This window comes from Gracilinanus agilis, chromosome 2 (genome assembly GCF_016433145.1).
Source record: "Gracilinanus agilis isolate LMUSP501 chromosome 2, AgileGrace, whole genome shotgun sequence".
NCBI lineage: Eukaryota > Metazoa > Chordata > Mammalia > Didelphimorphia > Didelphidae > Gracilinanus > Gracilinanus agilis.
Genome location: NC_058131.1, coordinates 500,946,854 through 500,971,637, shown reverse-complemented (window position 1 = coordinate 500,971,637; position 24,784 = coordinate 500,946,854). Strand labels below are relative to the sequence as shown.

Here is a 24,784-nt window from a genome sequence, read left to right as displayed (position 1 = left end):
AGAATGGCTGAACAAATTGTGGTATCTGTTGGTGATGAAATACTATTGTGCTCAAAGGAATAATGAACTGAAGGAATTCCATGTGAACTGGAAAGATCTCCAGGAATTGATGCAGAGCAAAGGAACAGAACCAGGAGAACCTTATACACAGAGACAGATACCTTGTGGCACAATTGAATGTAATGGACTTCTCTACTGGCAGCAATGCAATGATCCAGGACAATTCTGAGGGACTTATGAGAAAGAATGCTATCCATACCCAGAGAAAAAACTGTGGGAGTAGAAACACAGAAGAAAAAAAACTGCTTGAACACATGGTTCAACGGGGATATGATTGTGGATGTAGACTCTCAACGATCACCATAGTCCAAATATTAATAATATAGAAATTGGTCTTGATCAATGACACATGTAAAACCCAGTGGAATTGCTCATTGGCTATGGGAGGGACAAAGAAGGAAGAAAGGAAAAGAACATAAATCATGTAAGCATGGAAAAATACTCTTAATTAATTAATTAATTAATAATAAAAAAGGAATACCCTAGATGGACTGAACATGCAACCTAGAAATTAAAGAGATGATTTTGTATTGTAATCATTTTGACAAAATAATCTTTCTCAATTTTTTCCCTAATGGGTGCTATTCTTTTAGTTCTCTTCTAGATCTTGAGGCTATGATATACAGAAGGCAAAGACCCCAGTTTAAGATCATGGAAAAGATTGGGATCATAGATCAGGTATATAGTTGATAAATTTTGGTTTGTTTTCTGTTTCATTACAAAAATTTTATGTCAGACTTTTAAAAAAAAACTGTCCCCAACTCTTTCAAAGGATGTAAAACAAGATTGATAATCTATCTCTTATTTCAGTTCCATTAACTTTTTTGACATAGGAGTGAAATCTAAAAATAATTGGCCATAAATATAATCATGTTGGGCACAAAATAGCTAACATGTAACAACAATGATAATAATGACAATAGCTAACATTTATATGGAGCTTTAAGGTTTGCATAGGACTTCACAATGACCCTAGGAGCTAGGTGCTATTATCTAATTTTATAGAAAAGAAAGAAAATAGAGGCAGACAGAGGTTAAGTGACTTGCCCAAGATCACATGGCTATTAAGTGTCTGAGGTGAGATTTAGATTCTGGTCCTCTTGAATCTACTGCACCATGTGGCTACCTGATAAAATCTATCATTACCAGTAAAAAAACAAAAACAAAAAACTACTAACTGAAGCTAACCAAAAATGCTGTTTTTTACCTCTAACAATTGGACTTTTATTTTTAGACCTTTTTAAAACAGAACAGCTGTTAACAAAGTCAACAATCATTTATAAAGTACTTACTAAATGAAAGGTACTGCATTAGGTACTGAGAGAAATACATAGATAATTAAGATAGTCCCTGATCTTAAGGGGCTTAAAGAAGACATGTACATGAGTAACTAAAAATAAATTAGAACATAGTAAGCATCTGAGAATGGGTTATAAGAATTCAGATGAACCACTAAGACTTGAAGGAATGGCAGAATTTCAGTAGGCAGAGATGACTGGAGAAGTCTATTTCCACAGAAGAGAACAAGCAAAGATACAGAGATGGAAGAATTCAAGGAGGAGTAATCAACTCTGTTTGGTCAGAATATAAAGTATATAAAAGGCAAGAGCATGAGATGATGCCAGAAGGTTAAAGAATTGGCCTTTATTTAGGAGGTGGCAGAAAACCACTGAAAAATGTGAAGCAAAAAAGAAAAGAAAAAATTTTGGAGCATCAGAGTTACAAGATCTGAGCTAAAAATTTGGAGGGTTAACCTGGCCGTTTTATAAAATGGTATGAATTCAAGAACAGATATGAGGAATATCATTAGGAAGCTTTGTAGTATTTTGTGTAAGAATCAATTTGGGGGGGCAGGGGAGCACACCAGTTAGGTGACTCAAAGGACAGAGAGCAAAGCCTAGAGACAGACAGGAGGTCTTGGGTTCAAATCTGGCCTCAACACTTCCTAGCTGTGTGACCCTGGGCAAGTTTCTTAATCCTCATTTCCTATCCCTTACTGCTCTTCTGTTTTGGAACTTATACTTTGTATTGATTCTAAGACAGAAGGTAAGGTTGGTTTGGTTTTTTTAATAAAGAACAAGTGATCATTTTAAGTTAGGATGGTGGCAGTGAAAATGGAAAGAAAGTAAAGAGATGTGAAAGGTATTGCAGAAGTAGAATCAATAAGAACTGGGCACTGGGTATAGAGGTTGAAAATAAGGGTTAGAGTTATTTGTCAGATCTCTGGGAAAGGAAAGATTTTAAAACCAAGCAAGAGTTAGAAAAAAGTACAAAATTTAAAATAAATAATTTTGATTATATTAAATTAAAAAGTTTTTGTACAAACAAAAACAATGCAACCAAAATCAGAAGGGAAACAACAAACTGGGTAAAAATATTTATAACAAAAAATTCTGACAGAGGTCTAATTACTCAAATATACAAGGAGCTAAATCAATTGTATAAAAAAATCAAGCCATTCCCCAATTGATAAATGGGCAAGGGACATGAATAGGCAATGTTCAGATAAAGAAATCAAAAGTATCAATAAGCACATGAGAAACTATTCTAAATCTTTAATAATTAGAGAAATGCAAATGAAAACAACTCTGAGGTACCACCTCACACCTAGCAGATTGGCTAAAATGATAGCAGGGGAGAGTAATGAATGTTGGAGGGGATGTGGCAAAATTGGGACTTTAACGCAGTGCTGGTGGAGTTGTGAATTGATCCAAACGTGGTCTCAAAGTTTTGAGCATAGGTCACTGGAAGACAGCAGGTAACAAAAACAGAAATACCACAGTCCACTTTCTAAGACCTGTCAAAACTGTCACTCTGGTGTAAGTGCCTCCAAAAACCCAGAGCTGCCATATCCATACCACAGAAAGGTAAGCTCTTCTTCAAATAGTGCTTTCACCTATAGGCTCAGTGGCTGTTTCCTATGCTGAAAATTTATTCCTTCCCTCCATTCTACCTTACATAATCCCTTGTTTTCTTCAAAATTTAGCTACAGCTTGGCTTTCTACCTGAAGCATTTACTGGTTCCCCAAACTGCTAGTGACCACCCTCCTTATATGTATATATCTGGTATATTATTAAACATGTACAAGCTGTCTCACCCAATAGAATTCAAACTCTTTGAGAGTAGGGCCTATTTCATTTTATTTCTTCCTATGATAACATAGTATGTGTCACATAGTAAGCACAATAATGATTGATGATTGACTGATTTGATTGAGAAGAGCTTTAGCAGAGAGAGAAAAATTAGCTTGACTTAATAAATACCCCAAAGCACCCCCTTACCTCAGTAGGACACAGATTTAAATTCCAGGTCTCTTGAAACTTTTTATAAAGTGTTATTCCCCTTCTCCCCTTTCCATCAAACCCTACCCCCACTTTCATGCCCCCACTCACTCCCAGGAGACATTAGAAGCTAAGTGGGCAATATTGATATAGGTACTTTCTATTATAAAACAACTTTTTGAAGGATCTTTACCTCATATATCCTAGCAATTCCACAAAGAAGGGTCACCTCTCCTGGGAATTTTTCTAAGCCTTGTTTGAAAAGATTTAAAGCTGTGACAGGCTGATCCAAGGTGATATAAACCTAAAAAAAATCAAGATACATTTCAATATATCACAAAACATATTTATTCTCCTACAGGTTGTTGCTAAAAATATGGATGAAATGCGAGTGAAAAATTCTCAGAAATGACAGTGATATGTTTCAGTATTATAGCTGCAGTCTAACCTTCACATTTCCACATAAATTCTGAGTACAAAATCTCTTTAATTCTTCCATGCTTTAACAATTAACACATGAAGTGGATAAATGAATTTCTACATACTTATAAAAGAACTTCTAAAATGAAGAATATAATTTGTAGCATACCAATTTAGAATTACAATTTTTACTTTGTAAGTTCTATGTTTAAAACATCATTTTTCTAACAACTGACTTCATTACTGTATGTCCTGCTGCCATACATCATGGTTTTTCCATATATTACAAGGAGTGCTTCAGAAAGTCATAAATTTAAAGCTAGAAGCTTTTTAAAGGTCATTCTTTTTTACATATAAGGAAACTGAGGCCCAGAAAAAGGTGAAAGAACTTTCCCAACATCACAATAGTAGAGATGAAATGTGAACCTCAGTCCTCACACTGAGAGAAAAATGATTTGCCCAGGTTCACATATGTGGGAGGTGGGATCTGAACCCAGGTCTTCCTGACTCTAATACCTGACCATCCATTATGCCATGCTATCTTTTCTGGTACATACCACATTTCTCTCTCTCTCTCTCTCTCTCTCTCTCTCTCTCTCTCTCTCTCTCTCTCTGTCTCTCTCTCTTTTAAAATTCTTACCTTCTGTATTAGAATCAACATAGATTCTAAGGCAGAAGAGCAGTAAGAGCTAGGTAATGGGGGTTAAGTGCTTTGCCCAGGGTCACACAGCTAAGGAAATGTCTGAGGCCAGATTTAAACCCAGGAACTTCCATCTTTGGCCCTGGCTCTCAATCCACTGATCCAGCTAGCTGCCCCCTAGATATTTTATTTCATTTATTTTTTTATGTGGTACCATTTAAAAGAACTGTCTATTCTTTTATATCATATCTTTTCTAGCTACCTTCTATGATGGATTCCACATTTTAAAAAAAAAAAGCTCTTTAAAGTTTAGCAAAAAGAGATGAATTTCTTTACTTTATCCAATGTTTTTATATCTCAAGAAAATCAAAAAGAAATTTACTTCAATCTTGTACACCCCCAGAAGCCCTATCTCCTTTGGTTGTAAGACACATAGTGATAATGGCTAACAGTAGCTAGACTTAGGAAGGGAACCTCTTAGGGAGCAGAGCTTTGTAGAGGTGGCTGCCATTTTCTTATTCCCCTAAGGCTATACCTTCAAATCAATATATACAGTGATTAATTATATTCATTTTTGGAACTGAATCTCTTTAAATACATATTTATCATGTTTTCTTGATAGGAAGGGGGAACAAAAGTCAGCTCTGAACCTGTAATGCCTTTCTTAAAAAGCTAGCAAATCTCTCCTTTGAAGAAGGCAGAATTCAAAGTTACTCTCAAATAATAGATTTAATTTGAATAAATTAGAGCTATTTATTCACCTTTGCCAAGTAGAGGAATGTATCCACCATCTCTTGCTGCTTCAGGGCTGATTTAAACTGCTTTTCTGCTTCACGGTACATTCCTAGTCTAACAGCAAACATAAGAAGGTCATACATTTTATTCAAACATTAAAAAATGCTGCATTTAATTCTACTAAGACAATGAGAAGAATAAGCAATTTCTATTTACTTTTATAGAATTAAACTATGGTAGTAGTTTAACAGAGAAAAACATCCCAAGCTAGAAATATTCTTAAGAGTAGTGTCTATACAAAACAAGAATGTTGGATGGAAGGTATTTGAGAAAAGCTTAATTTTTTAAGGGAGCCAATCTTGACATTCTTTTGGTGAAAGACTTTCTACATTTTGGATATAAAAAATATGCACTTCTGGGGCAGCAAGGTAGCTCAGTGGAGAGAGAACCAGGCCTAGGGATGGGAGGTCCTGGGTTCAAATATGACTTCAGACATTTCCTCATTATGTGACCCTGGGCAAGTCAGTTAATTAACTCCCGCTGCCTAGCCCTTACTGCTCTTATGCTTTGGAACTTATACTGAGCATGAATTCTATGACAGAAGGTAAAAGTTTTTAATTTTAAATGTACGACTTTTTTGGTGAACATTTCTTATTGTTTTCTAACACTAGTAGATCTGGTGGCTGAGGAGCAAACACAGGATGTATTTTCTGCCTCCCAATGTGTGAACATGACTTTCCTGGCCAATATTTGTTCTGTTTTTAGGTCTGCCTTAAACTCTGCACAGCTTTTGTTAAGCCTGTCCCTTATGACATGGTCTTTTGATGTTTAGCTATTGTTATTTCCTCATTATTTAAAAGGCTATCTAATCATGTAAACATTATACTTTTTTTTTTCTAAATTTATACTTTCCATCATGTTTCTTCATTCACACTGAAATCAAACAATGAATTATTCTACCCTATTTCTTCCTTAAGATTTTTGGGAAAGCTTATTTGATTTGGAGTTCATAAAGCCTTCAGCTGATCTAACCCTTATTTATTCATGAGACCGTTCCTTTTAAAGGACTCTGAGGAGTTTCAGAGGCTAAAGGGCCAGCTCCAGAGACCAGCTAAAAAGTTACAAAAATAAGGATCATCGATTTAGAGCTACAAGAGCTGTTAGGGGTCACCTAGGCCAAATTTTTCATTTTACAACTGAGGAAATGAGGTCTAGAGAGACTATGACTTTCCCAAGTCACAGATAAATAGAAAAACCAAGATTTAAACTCAGCCCCTCTGTTTTCATATCCAGCATTCTTTCTATCTCACTATGCTTTTCATTAACTCAAAGCTTTCTCACATGCTATAGGGATTTGTAAATAGATCTAAGTTTTTGCAAAACTATACAAACACACGTTTTCTCTCTTTTTCTGTCTCTCTGTCTCTCTGTCTCTCTGTCTCTCTCTCTCTCTCTCTCTCTCAGAATTCAGACCTTTAAATACTTGTTTTATGATTCTTTGAATTCCCTCTACCATTCTCCTTGGTCAATTACATTAACACCTAAGATTTACAAATAAGGGAGAAATAATCATAATCCAGTGGATTCATCACATTCCTAAGTAACAAAAAATATTAACCTTTTTTCTCATTAATTCAAATGATCTCTAATCATGTCATACCCATTACATAAACTATACTGCTTCTCTATATATACTCCAATATTAGAACCCATTAAAAAAATCTTATTTAGTATTTTTAGAAAATAATTACAAATAATAATTGCTAAACTTGTTTAAATATTCAATCAAAAAATGATTAAGTGCCTACCATGTGCCAGGTATGGTGCTAAGCACTGGGGCACTGTGGTCCTATAAATACTAAGTGAAAGGGGCAGCTGGGTAGCTCAGTGGAGTGAGAGCCAGACCTAGAGACGGGAGGTCCTAGGTTCAAATCTGGCCTCAGACACTTCCCGGCTGTGTGACCCTGGGCAAGTCACTTGACCCCCATTGCCCACCCTTACCACTCTTCCACCAAGGAGCCAATACACACAGAAATTAAGGGTTTAAAAAAATAAAAAAATAAAAAAAAATACTAAGTGAAATTTATGCCAGAAATCTCTAAGTACTGAAGAAAAGTGACTAATGGCTTAAAAAGTACTAAATTCTTCTGCCTTCATATGGGTGTTAATAAATATTTTCCTAAACCATCCAAAAGTGTATTTCCCATTTCCTTGTGCTCACATTTATTATGATACCCTGAGAAAATCTGTCCTATTTAAGCTTAAAAAATAATTATAAAGAATTTTACCTGTAATAACATTTCCCGATCTGTACTTTCCACCACCAGTCCTTATACTGAGAGTGTTCTGTGGAAAGGGCGGCCAAATCCAAAGCCTTTAAAAACAATTCTTTTAGTTTGATATATTTTTTGCCTTCAGGAACAAAAATTGATAAAATACTACAATAGATATCAACCAAAACATTAATCTAACAATCAAACATGAAATTAAGTTTCTCATTACTTCCAGATGGCCTTACCGGTTTTCTTGACAGAATTATTTCCAGACTGTAGGACACATAGTAGATGAGAAACAGTTGATCATAATGAAAGCAAACATGCTTTATATCTGAACATAATTTCAGTACACATGGCAAAAAAATGAATATTTAACAAATATAAAAAAGTGATATTGAATAAAGTAGAAGTAGGAAATGAGGCACAAACAAGTATTGGTTTACATACTAAATCCTAATTTATGGCATTAAAATTCAAAGTTATAGGAAAACATAATGATAGGTTTGCATAATGAAAATATAAGAATGAGGATATAACAAAAATATGTAGTAAGGCTAATATATATATTTCTATGTTATATTCCATACAGATAAAGACATATTAATTTTCCTGAATCAAAGGTGAAACTTAAAAAAATATTATCTTTTCTAGGTTTTGTGGATGTTCTATAGACACTTCAAATTCAGCATTCCAAAAAACAATTCATTATTCCCTACCTCACTGAACACACTCGTTTTGTGAATTTCCCTGTTTCTATAGGGACACCACACAGGACATCAGCCTTAAGCTGTCTCAAGCAGATTAAAGAGTATCCTAAAGTATAGTTCTGACTCTCTTGAAGAAGTTCCAGGAATCCCCATTACCTCTAGCATTGAATAAAAGTGTCGTTTGTCATTAAAGCCTTTGACAAATCTACAATTTATGAATAGATTAGAGTCACAAATTGATTCCCATAAAACCCCCAAAATATCTTCCTGACATCAGTATTTTATTTAATTTTAATTGTGGGAGGGAAGATCCAAACCTATAATTTTATCAGTGTGAGGATCTTCCCAGAATGGAAACTCCCTCCACAGATACAGATTAGCCATTCATAGTTTCAGAGTCACCTGAGGCACTGAGAAGTCAAGTGATTTATCCAGGGTTACACAGTATATAATTGAAGCAGAACTTGAATCTGGCTCTTCCCGATTCTAAGCCCATGCTCTCTTTCTTGTTTTATTTAAAATTTTTTTATTATTAAAATTATAAAAAATCATTTTTAAAAATTTTAATGAGCATTTTTAAAAAATGGATACAGCTATTCCAAAACATCAGTGATAACAATGCTAAATATTTTACAGGGAAGGTATATAGGAGTTTTTTTGGATCCAACACATTTTTTTTTTAAACCTTTACCTTCCGTCTTAGAATCAATACTGTGTATTAGTTCTTAGGCAGAAGAGTGGTAAGGGCTTGGCAAAGGGGGTTAAATGACTTGCCCAGGGTCACACAGCTAGGAAGTGTCAGAGGCTAGATTTGAACCTAGAACCTCCCATCTCTAGGCCTGGTTCTCAATCTACTGAGCTACCCACCTGCCCCCCACAAATTTATTTTTTTAAAAACCTTTTTGTTAGATGAAACCTTTAACTTTCCTATCTTTTAGTAAACCATTTGAAATAAGTTAGATGAACAAACCTTGCCATAATACTAATATCATAAAAAGAGACCATTTGTATTCCTTAGCTTCAGGTTTAGTGTAGTTGTTATTTCAGTGATTTAAAAAAAAGAAGTTTAGCTAAAGCATGTTAAATTGTCAGGCCTGTTGTTCTTAATTTCCTCATGTTAGAAAGTTGACTTCCTAAATTTGCCCTCTTCTGAAGTGCCAGGGCTGCTCCCGGAGTCTTCTGACAATAATACACCATAGTGGAGAACTTGGCTACAAAATGACTTGCCTTCCTGTTCTCAGTCTTCTCTTGCCCTAATGAGTGAAATCTCTGAATATGTTAACAAATGATGACTCACTATAAAGGGCTTGAAAAACCTACATTTCAACTTGAAAACTGGAAATGTAGAGAGAGTCTAACTTTTTAGGTTCTTGTTTTTTCTACCTCCCCTAAATAAAAAGAAAAATGGCAGTAAAAATAGTAGAGGGTAAATTTCCATCACTAAGATCACTAAAACAGTATAAAAACATTTCTTATTTATTTTTAATCAACTTTATTGACCAAGACTATGAAAATATCTGTTGTTAAATTAATCTTTATATAAGTCTTGCATTCATGTACTGTATGCATTTTACACAAAGGCAATGCAAAAAATATATGCCATTTCTTATATATTATTGGGTGAGAAGTATAATTTTTAATTAATCTATGATATATAAATATCTCCGTGTTAGTGTCTAATTTTTAAATATATTTACAGCTATAGTACATTTTAATATTCTCTCTTGATCTTATTATATTTTAGATTCTAGATCATTGAAATAATTTAAACACAATAATACCATTATGTATGATTCAGCAAAATATTATATATTGTGTATTTTATATAGGTATATTTATAGATATGTCCATATATTTAAAATCCATGTTTTATACAATTAGTGATACCACAGATTGCTTAATTTGCTTTTCTAATGTATCTCAAAAATGGTATAATAGTGTATTCTGTATTTTTGCTAAACTATACTTCTATTTTTATCTTTAGATTATTTTAATTATTTCATTCTCTTTCTAATTATTTCCTCCAGAACTTTTATTTCACTTATAATTTCATTTTGCAACCCTTGGCTTTATTTCTTCCAGATAGTTTTATAACCCTTCAGGCCAAGTCATTTTTCTGTCTGAGGCTCTGCTTATAGCTGTTGTTGAATTATTATTCAATTTTCCTGAGTGTACCTCTTAGGTATCTTGATTCATAATATTTTTCATAGTATTCAGTGTCTTCTTCTCTTTATTCACATTGCCAGTCACTGTTCCTGATTTGTGAGTTTAATACAGAGCCAGGTCTCTTACACTCTTGGCTGGGATGATCAAGTCATATTTGGTCTTGACCTCAGTTACCTAAGGTCCTGTCACTGCCTTCCCCTCCTAGTATGGCTGACAAGTTTCTGGTCCTCTTGGATTATTGCTCAGGGCACTAAGATCTTCAGGGCCTCTGAAACACCTCAGGTTGCTGCAGTCACCTTTCCTTACCCTCTCTCCCCTTATGGGCAATCTCTCAAGTCAGAGAGGTCAGAGAGCTGCCATATTTCTGAGGCCCTGAGGCTCCCCATACAAGCACACTAGGCTTCTTGTCTCCATAGAAAGTACTGTAAGGCTTCATGTCCCTCTGGATCATCTAAGGTCAGAGTGCTGCAGGACTCTTTCCCAGCTGGGGTATCAAGGTCAAAATGCTGTGTATTCTCATCCCATCCCTGTGTCTATAGTAAAAGCTGTTAGAGCTTCAAGTCTTCCCCTCTCCACAGTCAGATGATGCTGAAGCATCTCTGATTCATGCATTAGAAGGCTTCTAACTTGTGGATACGAAGGTTTCTGCCCATCTCCTTTGTGCAGATTTGCTATGGATGAAGACACTAAATTTCCTCTTTGGATTTCTGCATCATAATTTGATCAGATGCAATTTGTAGATTTTACTGTGGTACAGATAAGAGAGTTGTGACCTTTGACTCTATTGCCTTACTAGAAATCTAAGATATATATATTTTTTGTTTTTTTCATTTTTCATTTGAATATTTCCCCTAGTTACATGTTTCATGTTCTCTAAGATATATTTTTTTTTGTTTTTTTATTTTAAACCCTTAACTTCTGTATATTTACTTATAGGTGGAAGAGTGGTAAGGGTAGGCAATGGGGGTCAAGTGACTTGCCCAGGGTCACACAGCTGGGAAGTGTCTGAGGCCGGATTTGAACCTAGGACCTCCCGTCTCTAGGCCTGGCTCTCAATCCACTGAGCTACCCAGCTGCCCCTCTAAGATATATTTTTAACAAAGTGTATTGTTTAAAAAAATGATTAGGTAGTATTTTTCAGATGTAATGTCTAAAATTTACTTTCGATGTTAATCATCTCTAGAATATTCAAGCAATGCATTTTTGTTGCCCACATTTTTACAATTTAAAAAACGATATTTCACATTTATCAGCTTAATACTTAAAAAGTATTTTTAAACACAATTCTATGAGCAGGAAGTACATATTATCACCATCATTTTACAGATAAGAAAATTGAGTTCCAGGGAGGATCAAAGAAACAAAGGATTTAGAACTGGAAGGAACCTTAGGGATTGTAGACTAAATAAGGTTAAGTGGCCTGTGCAAAGTCATATAGCTAGGATATGCAGAGAATGGATTCCAACTCAAGTTTTAAAATACTTGCCCTTCCCAACTATTAAAAATATATTCTTTTTGTTAAAAGGATAGGGCATAGACCTGTGATTTCTCTCCTACCACTAGTGTTGATCATAGCCCTTCTGAGATTTACAGTCCTAGAAAACTTCCTGAGGACACTGAATGGAAGTATCTTACTTGCCCATGGTCATATGAACAGTATATGACAAAGGCAGGGCTTGAATGCAAGACTTTTTGGCTCCAAGGCCAGATCTTTATATATTACATCATGCCACCTCTCATAATAATAATACCTGGCATTTCTATAATGCTTTAAGCTTTGACGGCTATTTAAAAGTATGATTTCGTTTGGTCCTCATAGCCTTATAAGATCTTCACAGATATATAGGTATCCTATAGGTATTATTTCACAGGGGCTATTAAAAGAATTGTTATCTCTGTTTTACAAAAGAAGAAACTGAGGTGTCAAGAAGATAAATGATTTACTCAGTCACGCAATTATTCATTGTCAATGGGATTCGGACTCAAGTCTCTCCTGATTCCATGTTCAACACTCCTTTATTCACCCCATACAATCCTATTTCTATCCGTGAGAGTATCTTCCAGGCTGGAAAGAAGGGATTCATCTTTACTTTTCTGTGTTTGAATCTCCTCTAATTGTTACCAAGTTGTTCTCTCTTTTTTCCAAATGTCTCACAATGAGGGTGGGAGGTCTTCTCTCTCTCATCTACTTGCCCATGACTTTGTTCTTGGCCTTTCTTACTTCATTATGGTTAATGCAAAGCCTTATTAATGGTTTTCCCACCTCTATTCTCTTCACTTACAATCCACAAGGCATATATCTACCAAAAGGGTGGTCCTTAGATAATGTTGGACAATCATCTAGAGCTCTACTAGACATGATGCCACTGTGGTTATCAGTTACATTCAAGTCCCTCCTCTAACACGTACATCCTCACATGTAACCCTGGGTAAACTGTTTAAGCTTCCAACACTCCAGGATTCTCTGTAAGAGCAGAAGTTGCCATGTTGGTACTGATCTGTATTAGAAAAGGAAGTTTTCTCCTCCAGAGTTTGATACATCAATGAAAGCATAAGTTTGGTTAAACAATCAAAACAAATCAAATGAATAACAACTGTGCAATGATGCTGATCAACAGTAAGAGGAGGACAGGAAGATAAAACTGTTTATGTTATATTAAAGAAAAAAAATCTGATACTTTCTGTTTTTTTAAAACAGTACATACACAGACTGCCACTAGGAAAATGAAAGTGGCACTGTTGCTGGCTGCCTAGCAACAAGGTCCTTCCTCTACTCCCTACTGCATCCAGCAGCAAATGGCTCATTAAAATCATCGCTTCTCTGTCTACCTTGTTTCCCCTACAACACTTCTATTTATGGTTGTTTCTAATATTTATACTCTCACTACTCTTGATCAGATTTTAGGAGTACAAAAATGTGTGTCAGAGGCAGGGAAAGGCATATACAGAGTATATTATTTGCCCCAGTTCTCATAAGCCCCAGGGATGGTCCTAGGTGCCAAATGAGATTTCCTAAAACATTTTCTCTCTCTTCAGATAAAAAAACTACAATAGCTTTCTACTAGCCCATTATAACAAGTCTAAATGCTTCTCCCTGATTTTCAAAGTCTTCCACAATATGAGCCTACTCCATTTATCCTCACTTTCCATTATTCCCCAGTACAATATCTTTGCCTAGCTTAAATCAATCTCTTCACTGTCCACTAAACTCTGCCCTCTCTCCAACTCTCCACCTCATAGCTGACTGATCTAATTCCCAGCAATGGCCTCTGAAGTTCTCCTGTGGTGACTATACATGTGGTTTAGCAATTAATGTTTTCTAATCATTTCGTGTATGCCAGCTCTGATTTCATAGCTAACCTATAAGGTCCATAAAGACAGAGACTAATCTCTATACCTGACTTTATATTCTCCATGGTAGGTGTTCAATTACTAAGTATTAATTAATTCAGAAATTCATTTATATGTATGTACACATATACATACTCATATATTACATACATATATATACAAAATGATTTTTTCTAATGATAAAATCTAAATGAAAACTACCATCATGAGTCACTATGCAAAATCGTTATTAACAACTTATTCTCTACTTCTAAACTTTAAATATTATCTTGTGCAAATTTAAAATACATTTTAAATAATAGAATAAGTGATCCAATGAGTCATATCTATACAACTATAAAACTTGCAAGGGAAATATTAAGAAATGAAGAAGATATGTTATATAAAATACAAACCAAATAAAATATGAAATAACATTTTCCCATTGCCTCACTAAAAAATATCCTCATCTTTTACCTTTTCCTCTCACATGGTTTAAAGGGTCCATCCATTATTAGTTAAAATGAGTTTTCTAAATAACCAATGCATCAACACACAATCTATGTATATTCTTAAGTAAATACATTTTGCCCTGTGATGAAGTTTTAGGGATTTTTATATGTATACTATTTAACTGCAAATGTTATATACCAGGAACTTAAAATACTAACACTTCCATATTTGGGCTACATTTCTTATCTAAAGATGGCAATAGATTTTGAAAGTAATTGTACCTGTTGAACCTTTAACAACTTCCATCAACTGAGAAATGCAATATTTTAGAAATTTAAAAACAACTTAACAATTGAAAAACTATAATAAAAAAGATAGAAATTGAAAAAACTTACATTCTTAACATCATTTTCATGATGAAAGATGTATTCAAATAAAGCCTATAAGGAGAAAATATTAAATTCACTGATGAATCTTATTTTATAATAAAAGCACTTTGCTGCTCTACAAAAGCTCAAAAACTATTCTCACAACACATGGACTGAACCAAAGTAACAACATAGTCCTAACAGTCTGGTATTTATAGAAATTTCTCCTCTTTCATAGATACACATGGCTAAATATTTATATTATATGGTTAACTTTAATTTACCCCAAATCCAAACAATAAAGTCCAGTTGACTGAATTTCCCCCAATGTTTTTTTAAAAACATTTTTTTAAACTTACCTTCCATCTTGGAATCAATACTTTGTATTGGTGCCAAGGCAGAAGCATGGTAAGGGCTAGGGATTGGGGGTTAAGTGATTTGCCCGGGGTCACACAGCTAGGAAGTGTCTGAGGTTTGTTTTGAGCCCAGGACCTCTGGTGTTTGGACCTGACTCTCAATCCACTGAGCCCCCCAGCTGCCTCCTCACACTTTCATAAGCAAAAGACAAATGAGTAAGAGACACGCACTATAGTAATGTCAAACTCGAATAAAAATGGAGCTTTTATAAAGATCCCTGCCACCTGTATAGTTGGAAAATCTTAAACCCCTAAAGACTGCATTGCCCAGAATTTCTTTCTGTATTACCTATGCTTTTCCTTTTGTTTACATTTGCATGGTCATGTTTGTATAAGTCAGTAGTTCCCAAACTTTTTTGGCCTACCACCTCCTTTTCAGAAAAAATATTACTTAGCCCTCTGGAAATTAATTTTTTAAACATTTTAATAGCAATTAATAGGAAAGATAAATGCACCTGTGGCCATCACAGCCCCCCCTGGATCGCTGCAGCACCCACCAGGGGCAATGGCACCCACTTTGAGAATCGCTGGTATAAATTCTAAGGTTCTACCTTGTTCTTTCTCTTTTGCTCCTGGAAGCGTGCTGGTTAGTAACCTTCTAGTTAGGTCTCCTTTGTTAGTTTATTATTAATAAAAACTTTATTAAGTATAATATTTAGTTATTAGATATTAATTTTAAAATACACACACCACATGACTCAAAAACTACATATGAACATTATTTTATATTTATTATATCTTTACTTATTTTGTTAAATATTTCCCAATTACATTTTTTTAAACCTTCACTTTCTGTCTTAGAATGGATACTAAGTATTGGTTTCAAGGCATTAGAGTGGTAGGGCTAGGCAATGGGGGTCAAGTGACTTATCCAGGATCACATAGATAGGAAGTATCTGAGGTCAAATTTGAATCAGTCTCCAGGCCTGGCACTCCCTCCACTAAGCCATCTAGTTGACCCTCTCAATTACATTTTAATCTGGTTAGGCCAGAGTGACCTATTTGACATATCTACTCATGTTAATCATGATGACTTTGAGTCATTGCAAGGTACTTAAGTTCCTTCTGTTTGTCATGTTTCTATGCCCTAGTACTGATCAATCTTTGTGAATGTACCATGTGCAGCTGAAAAGATGGTGTATTCCTTTTTGTCCCTATTTATTTTTCTCCACATATCTATTAAATCTAATTTTTCTAGGATTTCATTCACCTTTCTTATCTCTTTCTTATTTATTTTTTTGGTTTGATTTATCTAGATCTTATAAAGGAAGATTTTGGTCTCCCACTAGTATAGTTTTACTATCTATTTCCTCCTTGAGCTCAGCCAGTTTCTCCTTTAGAAATTTGGATGCTATACCATTTGGTGCGTACATGTTGAGTACTGTTATTTCCTAATTATCTATACTGCCTTTTATCAGAATGCAATTACCTTCCCTATCTCTTTTAATCAGATCTATTTTTACTTTGGCTTTATCAGAAATCATGATTGCCACTCCTGCCTTCTTTTTCTCAGTTGAAGCCCAAAAGATTTTGCTCCAGCCATTGACCTTAACCCTGTGTATGTCCACCTGACTCATGTGTGTTTCTTGTAGACAACATATGGTAGGATTTTGGTTTCTAATCCACTCTGCTATTTGCTTCTGTTTTATGAGTGAGTTCATCCCATTCAAATTCAGGGTTATAATTATCAGTTCTCTATTCCCTAACATTTTGGTATCCTCTCCTAGTTCTACCCCTTCTTCTTACGCTATTTCCTTTTAAACCAGTGGTTTGTTTTAAATCAGTCCCCCTTGTCCCCTCCCTTGGTTTACTACCCTTTCCACTCCCTCCCTTCCCCTTTTATTATTTTTTAAGACCTAATGAATTCCCTCCCTCCTCTATTCCCCTCCCTTTATGAACTCCCCACCCTAATGCCCCCCTTGGTTTATCCCTTCTGACTTTATCCTTAGGGTTAGATAGAATTTGATATCCCAATGGATCCAGCTACTCTTCCCTCTCAGGATTAATTCCGCTGAGAGTAAGGTTTAAGTATTTCCTATTATCGCTCTCTTCTTCTCCTTCTTATAATAGTATTTATCCCCTCCCTTTCCCATGCTCTCTTTGTGTGGTATAGATTATCCTATTTTTCTTATTCCTTCAAGTTACTCTTGGTGCCATCTTCTATTCCCCACCACCACTTCCCCCCCACCCCCCATATCATCTTAGACCATTTGGTACTCCAACTTCTCCTTATGACTAATTCTCCTAATTACTATAATAGTGAGCACAATTTTTTAGAATTATACATAATATTTCTCCATATAGGAATACAAATAATTTGATCTTATTGAAGCCCTTGAAGAAGGCAATTTAAAGATAAGAGTTTTTCTTTCTTTCCCCTCTCTTTCTTATTTACCATTTCATGTTTCTCTTGGTTTTTGTGGCTGGATATCAAACTTTCCATTTAGTCCTGGTCTTTTCTGTGCAAATACTTGGAAATCTTCTATCTTGTTGAATGCCCATACTTTCCCCTGGAAGTATATAGTCAGTTTTGATGAGTAGGAGATCCTTGGTTGTAGACCCAATTCTCTTGCCTTTCTGAATATCATGTTCCAAGACTTGCAGTCTTGTAGTGTTGAGGATGCCAGATCCTGTGTAATCCTGATTGGTGTTCTTTGATATCTGAACTGTCTCTTTCTGGCTTCTTGTAATATTTTTTCCTTAACTTGGAAGCTTTTCAATTTGGCTATTACATTCCTGGGGGTTGTCTTCTGAGGATTTAGTGTAGAAGGTGTCATATGGGCTCTTTCAATGTCTATTTTGCCCTCTTGTTCAAGGACATCGGGACAGTTTTCTTAGATGATTTCTTGTAGTATGATATCTAGATTTCTATTTGTCTGATTTTTCCGGAAGACCAATAATTCTCAAGTTGTCTCTTCTAGACCTGTTTTCTTGATCTATTATCTTCAAATTGAGATATTTCATGTTTCCTTCTATTTTTATCAGTCTTTTGACTTTGCTTTATTAATTCTTGCTGGCTTGTGAGATCATCGGCTTCTACTTGCCCAATTCTAGCCTTTAAAAACTGGTTTTTGGCTATAATCTTTTGGTTTTCCTTTTCAATCTGGTCTAGCTGGCTTTTCATGGCTTCCAATTGGTCATTTCTGGTCTTCAATTTGCTTATCATTTCATTTGATTTCTGAACCTCAATTTCCAATTGTGAAATTCTGCCTTTTAAACTGTTATTTTCTTGCCAGATCTCTTCCATCTTTCTCATGATCTGAGATTTGAACTCTTCAAGAGCTTGTGATCAATTTTCATTTTTTGGGGAAGGTTTGGATGTTTTCAATTGTTTATCCTCCTCTGTTTTCTGGGGGTTTTTTTCTATGCAGAAGTTATCAAGTGTTAGAGCTTTTTTTCTTGGTCTTTTTGGTTGTTATTTCTTTGGCCTTGCTTGGCATCATTATGCTTTCTCAGCCACAAGTCTGAGACAGGCAGGCAAACTCTCTTTGTATGGAGCTAAGGAACAGTTTTTGCCTGAGGCTACTTTGCGAGTCTCCTGGCTTCCACTGTCTGCTAGGCCTCTGCTGTCTGCAGCCCCTCTCCGCCTCACTCTTGCACCCAAGGTCTGAGCTCCCCAGCCTCCTGGGGTCTCTGGCATAGCTGTTTTCAGGGTCAAACCCCCTTGGTCCTAGTCGGCTGCCTAGAGCCTGGAAATTGGCCCACTCTTGCTCCACCACCTGAGTCTCACCTCACTGAGCTGCTTCCACTGTCCGCGGCCTCTCTCAGCCCCATCCCCACACCCAAGGTCTGCGCTCTCCAGCCTCCTGAGGTCTCAAGTCTTGCTGCTCTCAAGGGTAAGCTCCTGATGGTCCCAGTTAGCTACAAAGGAGCAAGATTTTACACCCCTGCTCACTCTAACTCTGGTGTGTAGCCTCTGACTCTGGTACTGTGGGTGGGGTGGGGAAGGGTTGATTAGCTCATGTTTTGATGGAAGCTATTTCCCCCCCTTATAGTTTGGAAGTGCCCAAATCCCACATACCTTCTATACTGCACCCTATTGTGGGATCCCTTCTTTCATCTGGATTTAGTTTTTTTTGTCCTTTGGAGGTATGCTATATGGGTTAGTGAGGAGAGTAAAGCTCCCTGCTTCTACTCTGAAGCCATCTTAACCCGGAATTCCCCTTATGTTCCTTCTGAATCAAAGAAAGATGCTACTTTGTTCAAAGTATAATCTATATTTGTATTTGTATCCTGAGAATTTTGCATACTGCCTGGCACAAAATAAGCATTTGATAAATGCTTGCTGGTTTATTGATACATTTTGTTGCATTCTTTGACACTTGGTACGCCATGTATGTATGATATTTCATAACTCCTGCTTCCTATAAACTATCCATTCCAAAGAAATATTTAACTTGGTTCCACAAGCATTTAATAAATATTTTCTATGTGAAACCAAGAGAAGTCAGGAAAAGCTTTGCAGAGGACATAGGGCATAAGCAGTCTTAAAGGAAGCTAAGGATTCTGAGAAGGAGAGGTAAAAAGAGAATGTATGCCAAGTATATCCTACAATTCTGTACAAAGGCACAAAAACAAGAAAGGAAATGGGAGTTTGACAAAGTAAGCTACTACGGCTAGAATGTAGTAGTGTTTGTGCCAGAAGAGGAGTAATGTAAAATGTGTAGGGAGAGAAGCCGGAACTAGAATGTGCAAGGCAAAATTAAGGAATTTTATTTTATCCTAGTCAGACTTTTTTGTATCATGGACCCTTTCTGGTATTCCTTCAAAGTCTATGAACTCCTTCTCGGAATCCTGTTTTTAAAATGCATAAAACACATAGTATTACAAAGAAAACCTTTTTATACTGAATCATCAAAAATAAAAGCCCACCCTCTTTTTTTTTAAGTTCACAGACCCAAGGTATTTGCTCATCATTGTCCTATAGATAACAGGGAACAAGTGAAGATTATAGGATAGAGGAGCAATTTGGGAGTGCTATGTAACATGGACTTCAGAAGAAAGGGAACAATTAATTTGTTATTTCAATAGTTCGGGCAAGAGATTAGTATCTGAACTAGGGTAGTGTCCAAGTAGCAGCCAGTGGGTAGCAAATGGGTCAGAGATATTGCAGAAAATAGATTGGCAAGACTAGGCAACTGATTGGATGTGATGAAGAGAGAGAAGTGAAAAATCAATCATTCCTCCCTCCATCTGAAAATTGGTTGACTGGTCAATATGATCAGTAGCATTATGACCATAGTATTAATTTTTAATATTTTGAATAAATTTAGTGTCTCTGAAAAGTTCTTATACTAATAACCCAAAAAGCTCAAAAAGAAAAAAAAAGCCTGGTACTGATTTTTACTTATTAGGAATATATCTAAATTAGTCAAGATTTGCTAACATATCAGGAATGGGAATCAATAATAGTTGCCATGAACTAGATGCAATATGTTAAGTAGTCATTAGAAGTAATTCTTCATGGAAAATAGAACACTAGAAGAAGATTTTAGAGTTTAGCTGTGGACCTGTCTGTCCGTGGAAGTCTTTGTGGAACTTTACTTTCTGAGAATGCTATTAAGAAATTGTTCAAAAATCTTACTCTCACTTCATTGGCAAAGAGAAGAGTTACCATAGACCTGACCTGAAGCAAATAGTTTCACTGAAAACTTGTCTTCAATAAATTGCAGCTACTGAGTAAACACAGTAGCAGCTCTTTAACTAAATGCCTCCAAGAAATGGGCAACTAATTCCTCCATAAGATGGTTTTCTGTAATCTTCTTCCATAAAGATACAAAAGTAGGCAAAGTCTTACTGATGCCACCTGGGCAAAGCTAATATATTTAAATGAAGAATTTAAGAAAAATTATTCCAATTCAATGTTTAAAGCAACTGAAATAAACTCAGTTCCTCTCTGTTAGCCTCTGATACTGCTCTTCCTGATTTAAATTTGCAGCCTTCTGAGAGGGTACTGCCTCGGTTTTGCTCCATGTAGTATCTCACTGGCTATTATACTTCACTCAGGCTAAATTCTATCAGAACTGAGCTCACTTCCACAGAATTCAGCCAATTGAAACCAGCTAAGAAGTGGAACAAGGTTCTATTAGATAAATGCTCTAGTCTGCATTATTTCTTAAAAAAAAAAACCACCTTACCTTCTGTCTTGAAATCAATATTATATATTGGTTCTAAGGCTGAAAAGTAGTAAGAACTAGGGAATGGATATTAAGTGACTTGCCTAGGGTCACACTGGTCTGAGGCCAGATTTGAAATAAGGCATTTTGTAATCTTTGAGTATACAATAAAATCTTATGTGTTAAAAAAAAAAAGAAGTCTGACACTAAATTCATTATGGCACACTGCCTCTCATTACACAGTATATAAGGAAAATAGTTCTCTATAAATAAGTTTTAATAGATATTAATGATATAAAATACATTCCAGATAGTTGAACGTGTTGGTTACTTTCAGTAAGGTAACAACATACAATAGGAAAAAATTGATCATATTACTTTTAACCTAATAACTGATATAACTGCTCATGTACTTTCATAAGAGTTTGCCAACTTATAGATTCATCTGACTACTAATAGAAATGAAAATTATGACTTCAAGAAAAATACTTTCTAACTTAGGGAAGTTTCATGATAACAGTATATGACACAAATATCATTATCTTGAAAGAAAGGGGCTTTAATTTGAAGAAAAGCACCTCTTATAAACCATACCAGAAGGTAAATTCCTATGAGGAAAAAGAACTATTTTATTCCTATGCCTTCTGAATTTCAGTAATCTCCACATATAGGCAAGACCATTTTGGATTCCTTTATTCCTCTTCCCCAGTTTTAACCTTGATTTAATTTGCCTAGACTTATCTTAAAAAAAAAAAACAGGAACCTTGATTATCTTGTACTAGATCATTCTAATTAAAGAAAATATCTAGTCAGAGCAGGTTGATTCTTTATACTTTTGTTCCCTAATCAGAGATTTTAATTATTATTCTTTAAGGCTAGAGGTTTCTGAATTCGTGTAATATTTGGGAAAAATTTCCCAACCCTGAGAATTTGAATAATAGGGTTTAACATGTACAATTGTATGCAAGTACTTTTTTAGGTACTTCAAATGTGTTTAGTTTAGAATAATATCATTATACATGTACCAATTTGCATGGGTTTTCTATATTTTGTTTATTTAATTCAATCCAAAGTAAATTAGAAAACTGATTCCAAATGCATTTACATATAAACAGATATGATGCATGCCCAGTTTTCATATCTAAGGTATACCTTCATGCCATTGGTTCTTTAGTTCTTTAGTAATAAAATCAATTTATGATACTGAGAATAATTTGTCTTACACATCAAAAAGACTCTTAAAGTCTAAGGTGTTTTGAGAGGCTGGGTTAGTTTGAGGTTTTTTTAAACATAAGGCTATATATTCTGAGTTGGGGTTGTACTCCTCAGAAAGAATGGAACAATAAACTCTTGTGGAAGGTTAAGTCATAAAGCTATCATGCAATCCAAAAGTCAAAGTTTACATTTCAGAATATACTGTGTACATGTTTCTTTAGAGAATCAGTAAAGAAATTCTGAGAAAAGAAAGGGAAAAACAATTGTACTTTCTTTTCAGAAACTGAGATTCTTTGCTTAAAAGGAACTGAGTAATAAATAAATTAATAAGACCCAGAGCTTTACATCTATAAGTGTACATCAGTTTACATCTGTTTGAAATCATCCTAGATCATCTGTAGTCAAAATAATTATCTTTAAAATACAATGCAATGACTTTTAGTTTTATACTAAAATCATAACAATGAGATTTAGAAAGGATAATAGAAAACAAACATACCTTTGCAAATTTTGGTTTTTGGGCATATTTGGTCAAATTCAGTCTAGATAAATTTATAAAAGGCCCATCAGGATTTGTAAGCATTGATGCCTATAGAGAAAAGCAATTAGGAGATAGAGTAATCTGAAGTCTTTACTCTGTAAAATACAACTGAATACAATTTAGATAAAAATTTTAAAAGCAGACTAAATAAGCAAGAATCACCTTCAAAAATCCAATAGATTCACATAGACAAAAATCATTCACATTACAAAGAGATAATTTTATTATATAGTACTGTGGTAAAAGCAGGGTTATTTACCGTTCCTAGCCTGACATATCTTCCAGAAGAGCTGGTAATTGGGTGAGCAGTAAATGCTGTTCTGGGTGTTTTAATAGCTTGTTCCATAGTGCCAGGCCTTCCACTTTGTGTGCTGGGCCGGACAAAACCTGTAATGGGTCTTCCAGCTTGAGTTATCGGCCTGTAAATATAGCAAAGTAAGTTAATATAGCAAAGTCAAAGTAAGGAAAATAAAGAGAACACCATTTTTGAGAAAGATAACTGAGGGTGATGAAAAAAAAAATACCTGACAGCTGGACTAGGCCCTCCTATTTGACTGCTTGCAGTGAGCTTCAGAGATGTCCCAGGTCCTAACATTAAGAGAAGAATTTTAGAACTTGAAAATTTAACATTTCCTACTACATTCATTTTTGAGATAAAAGCATCTGGCAGAAGGGTTATGACATGACTAAAGTATATTGGTGTTTGATAACTGAGAAATTATAATATAGTTATTACATAACAATTCAATTTGTTTGAATAATTCAAATTCCCCGCCTTGAAAAGTACAATTAGGTAATATTAAATTTAATGTGACTAACAAAATGTTAAATTACACTTTAGTGGGGAATAAAATCAATTGGTGAGTACTTATTAGTTGCTTACTATCTGCTAGACTAAAAAAATAAATAAATAACAGTCCTCACCCTTGGGAAGCCTGAGCTATCACCCAGTTCATATTTAAAATACAGAATTATCGTCTTGAATTATATGGAAAGTACACTTGTCCAAACTCAAGCAAAATAAAGATTTACTAATAATTACATTGTGTTTCATGATACAAAAGAGTCAAAACTTTAGCCTGAAAGCCTGAGGAGATGGGTACAGAACCTGATTCTGTCTCATTGTGGCCTGTGATACTGGGTAACTTAATTTCCTTCTCTGAACCTTGGCTTCATTATGTGTAAAATGAGGGTGTCAGACTAAGTCCTAAGAGCGTTCTGGGTACTTACGAGCAACTTGAGCAATTGCATTTTCATCCAGGATCATTTCTGCAATTCCCTCTTGGTCTACATCAATTTCATCTACGTACACCATTTCAGTTAGTGCTCTTGTTTTTAAAATCCAAGCTGCCTAAAAATCATGAATAAAATAAAATTTGTACATTAAGGAGCACCAGCAAACTAGAAGAGCTTATGAAACCTAGCCCTTCATGACTAATGGCTCCTTATGTTTTGATTTCTTATTAGGAAGATTTATACACATATGTATAAGGCCTGATTACTATTATATATCAAAATACAAAATATAAGTATACAATATAAAAAGATCAAGGTCATTCTTAGTCACATACACAATCAATTGAGTAATGTCCCACTAAATAAGAGATCAGTAACTACTTTGATGGCACAGAGCAAATTTTCTTATGTAGTTTAAATAGGAAATATTTAAAGAAGGAAAATCTGAAAGCATAGCATAGATTATGTACAAACTTCAAGACAGCCTCATGAGCTTTCTTTTCTGTAGGGCACTGTTTTTCCCAATTTACTGACTCAGCTCACAATCAAAACAATGTTAATTGCTTTGGAGTAGAATTTTTAAATGGGAACAACAACAAAGATTATAACCTGGAGAATATCTTGTATGTTGGGTCCTACTGATTATAAGGTTTAATGTTTTTTAGATTAAAGGACCAGCTAAATTTTTTTTACAGTTGAACAATCTCTAAAGCTGCTTTTTTCCAGGGGCTTTGTGTCTCTGAGTTTTGTGATGTCTCATAATAAGGTAAAGATGACCCTAGTTCTTGAAGATTCCAATTATGGAGGGCAGGTTCTGGAAAAT

At 35.0% G+C, this 24,784-nt stretch overlaps 1 protein-coding gene across 2 annotated transcripts in view; it reads right to left on the bottom strand.

Annotated features, from left to right (window-relative positions):
* The window catches only part of TTC8 (tetratricopeptide repeat domain 8), a 54,575-nt gene that overhangs the window by 13,582 nt on the left and 16,209 nt on the right, over positions 1-24,784 (bottom strand). For both annotated transcript variants that reach the window (XM_044662123.1, XM_044662124.1), the window contains 8 exons: positions 23,956-24,076; positions 23,250-23,313; positions 22,985-23,144; positions 22,684-22,773; positions 14,465-14,509; positions 7,426-7,511; positions 5,164-5,251; positions 3,536-3,646 (listed from right to left, as the gene is read on the bottom strand). In XM_044662123.1, the coding sequence (XP_044518058.1) occupies positions 3,536-3,646; positions 5,164-5,251; positions 7,426-7,511; positions 14,465-14,509; positions 22,684-22,773; positions 22,985-23,144; positions 23,250-23,313; positions 23,956-24,076 (765 nt within the window). The remainder of the gene's footprint in view (positions 1-3,535; positions 3,647-5,163; positions 5,252-7,425; positions 7,512-14,464; positions 14,510-22,683; positions 22,774-22,984; positions 23,145-23,249; positions 23,314-23,955; positions 24,077-24,784) is intronic.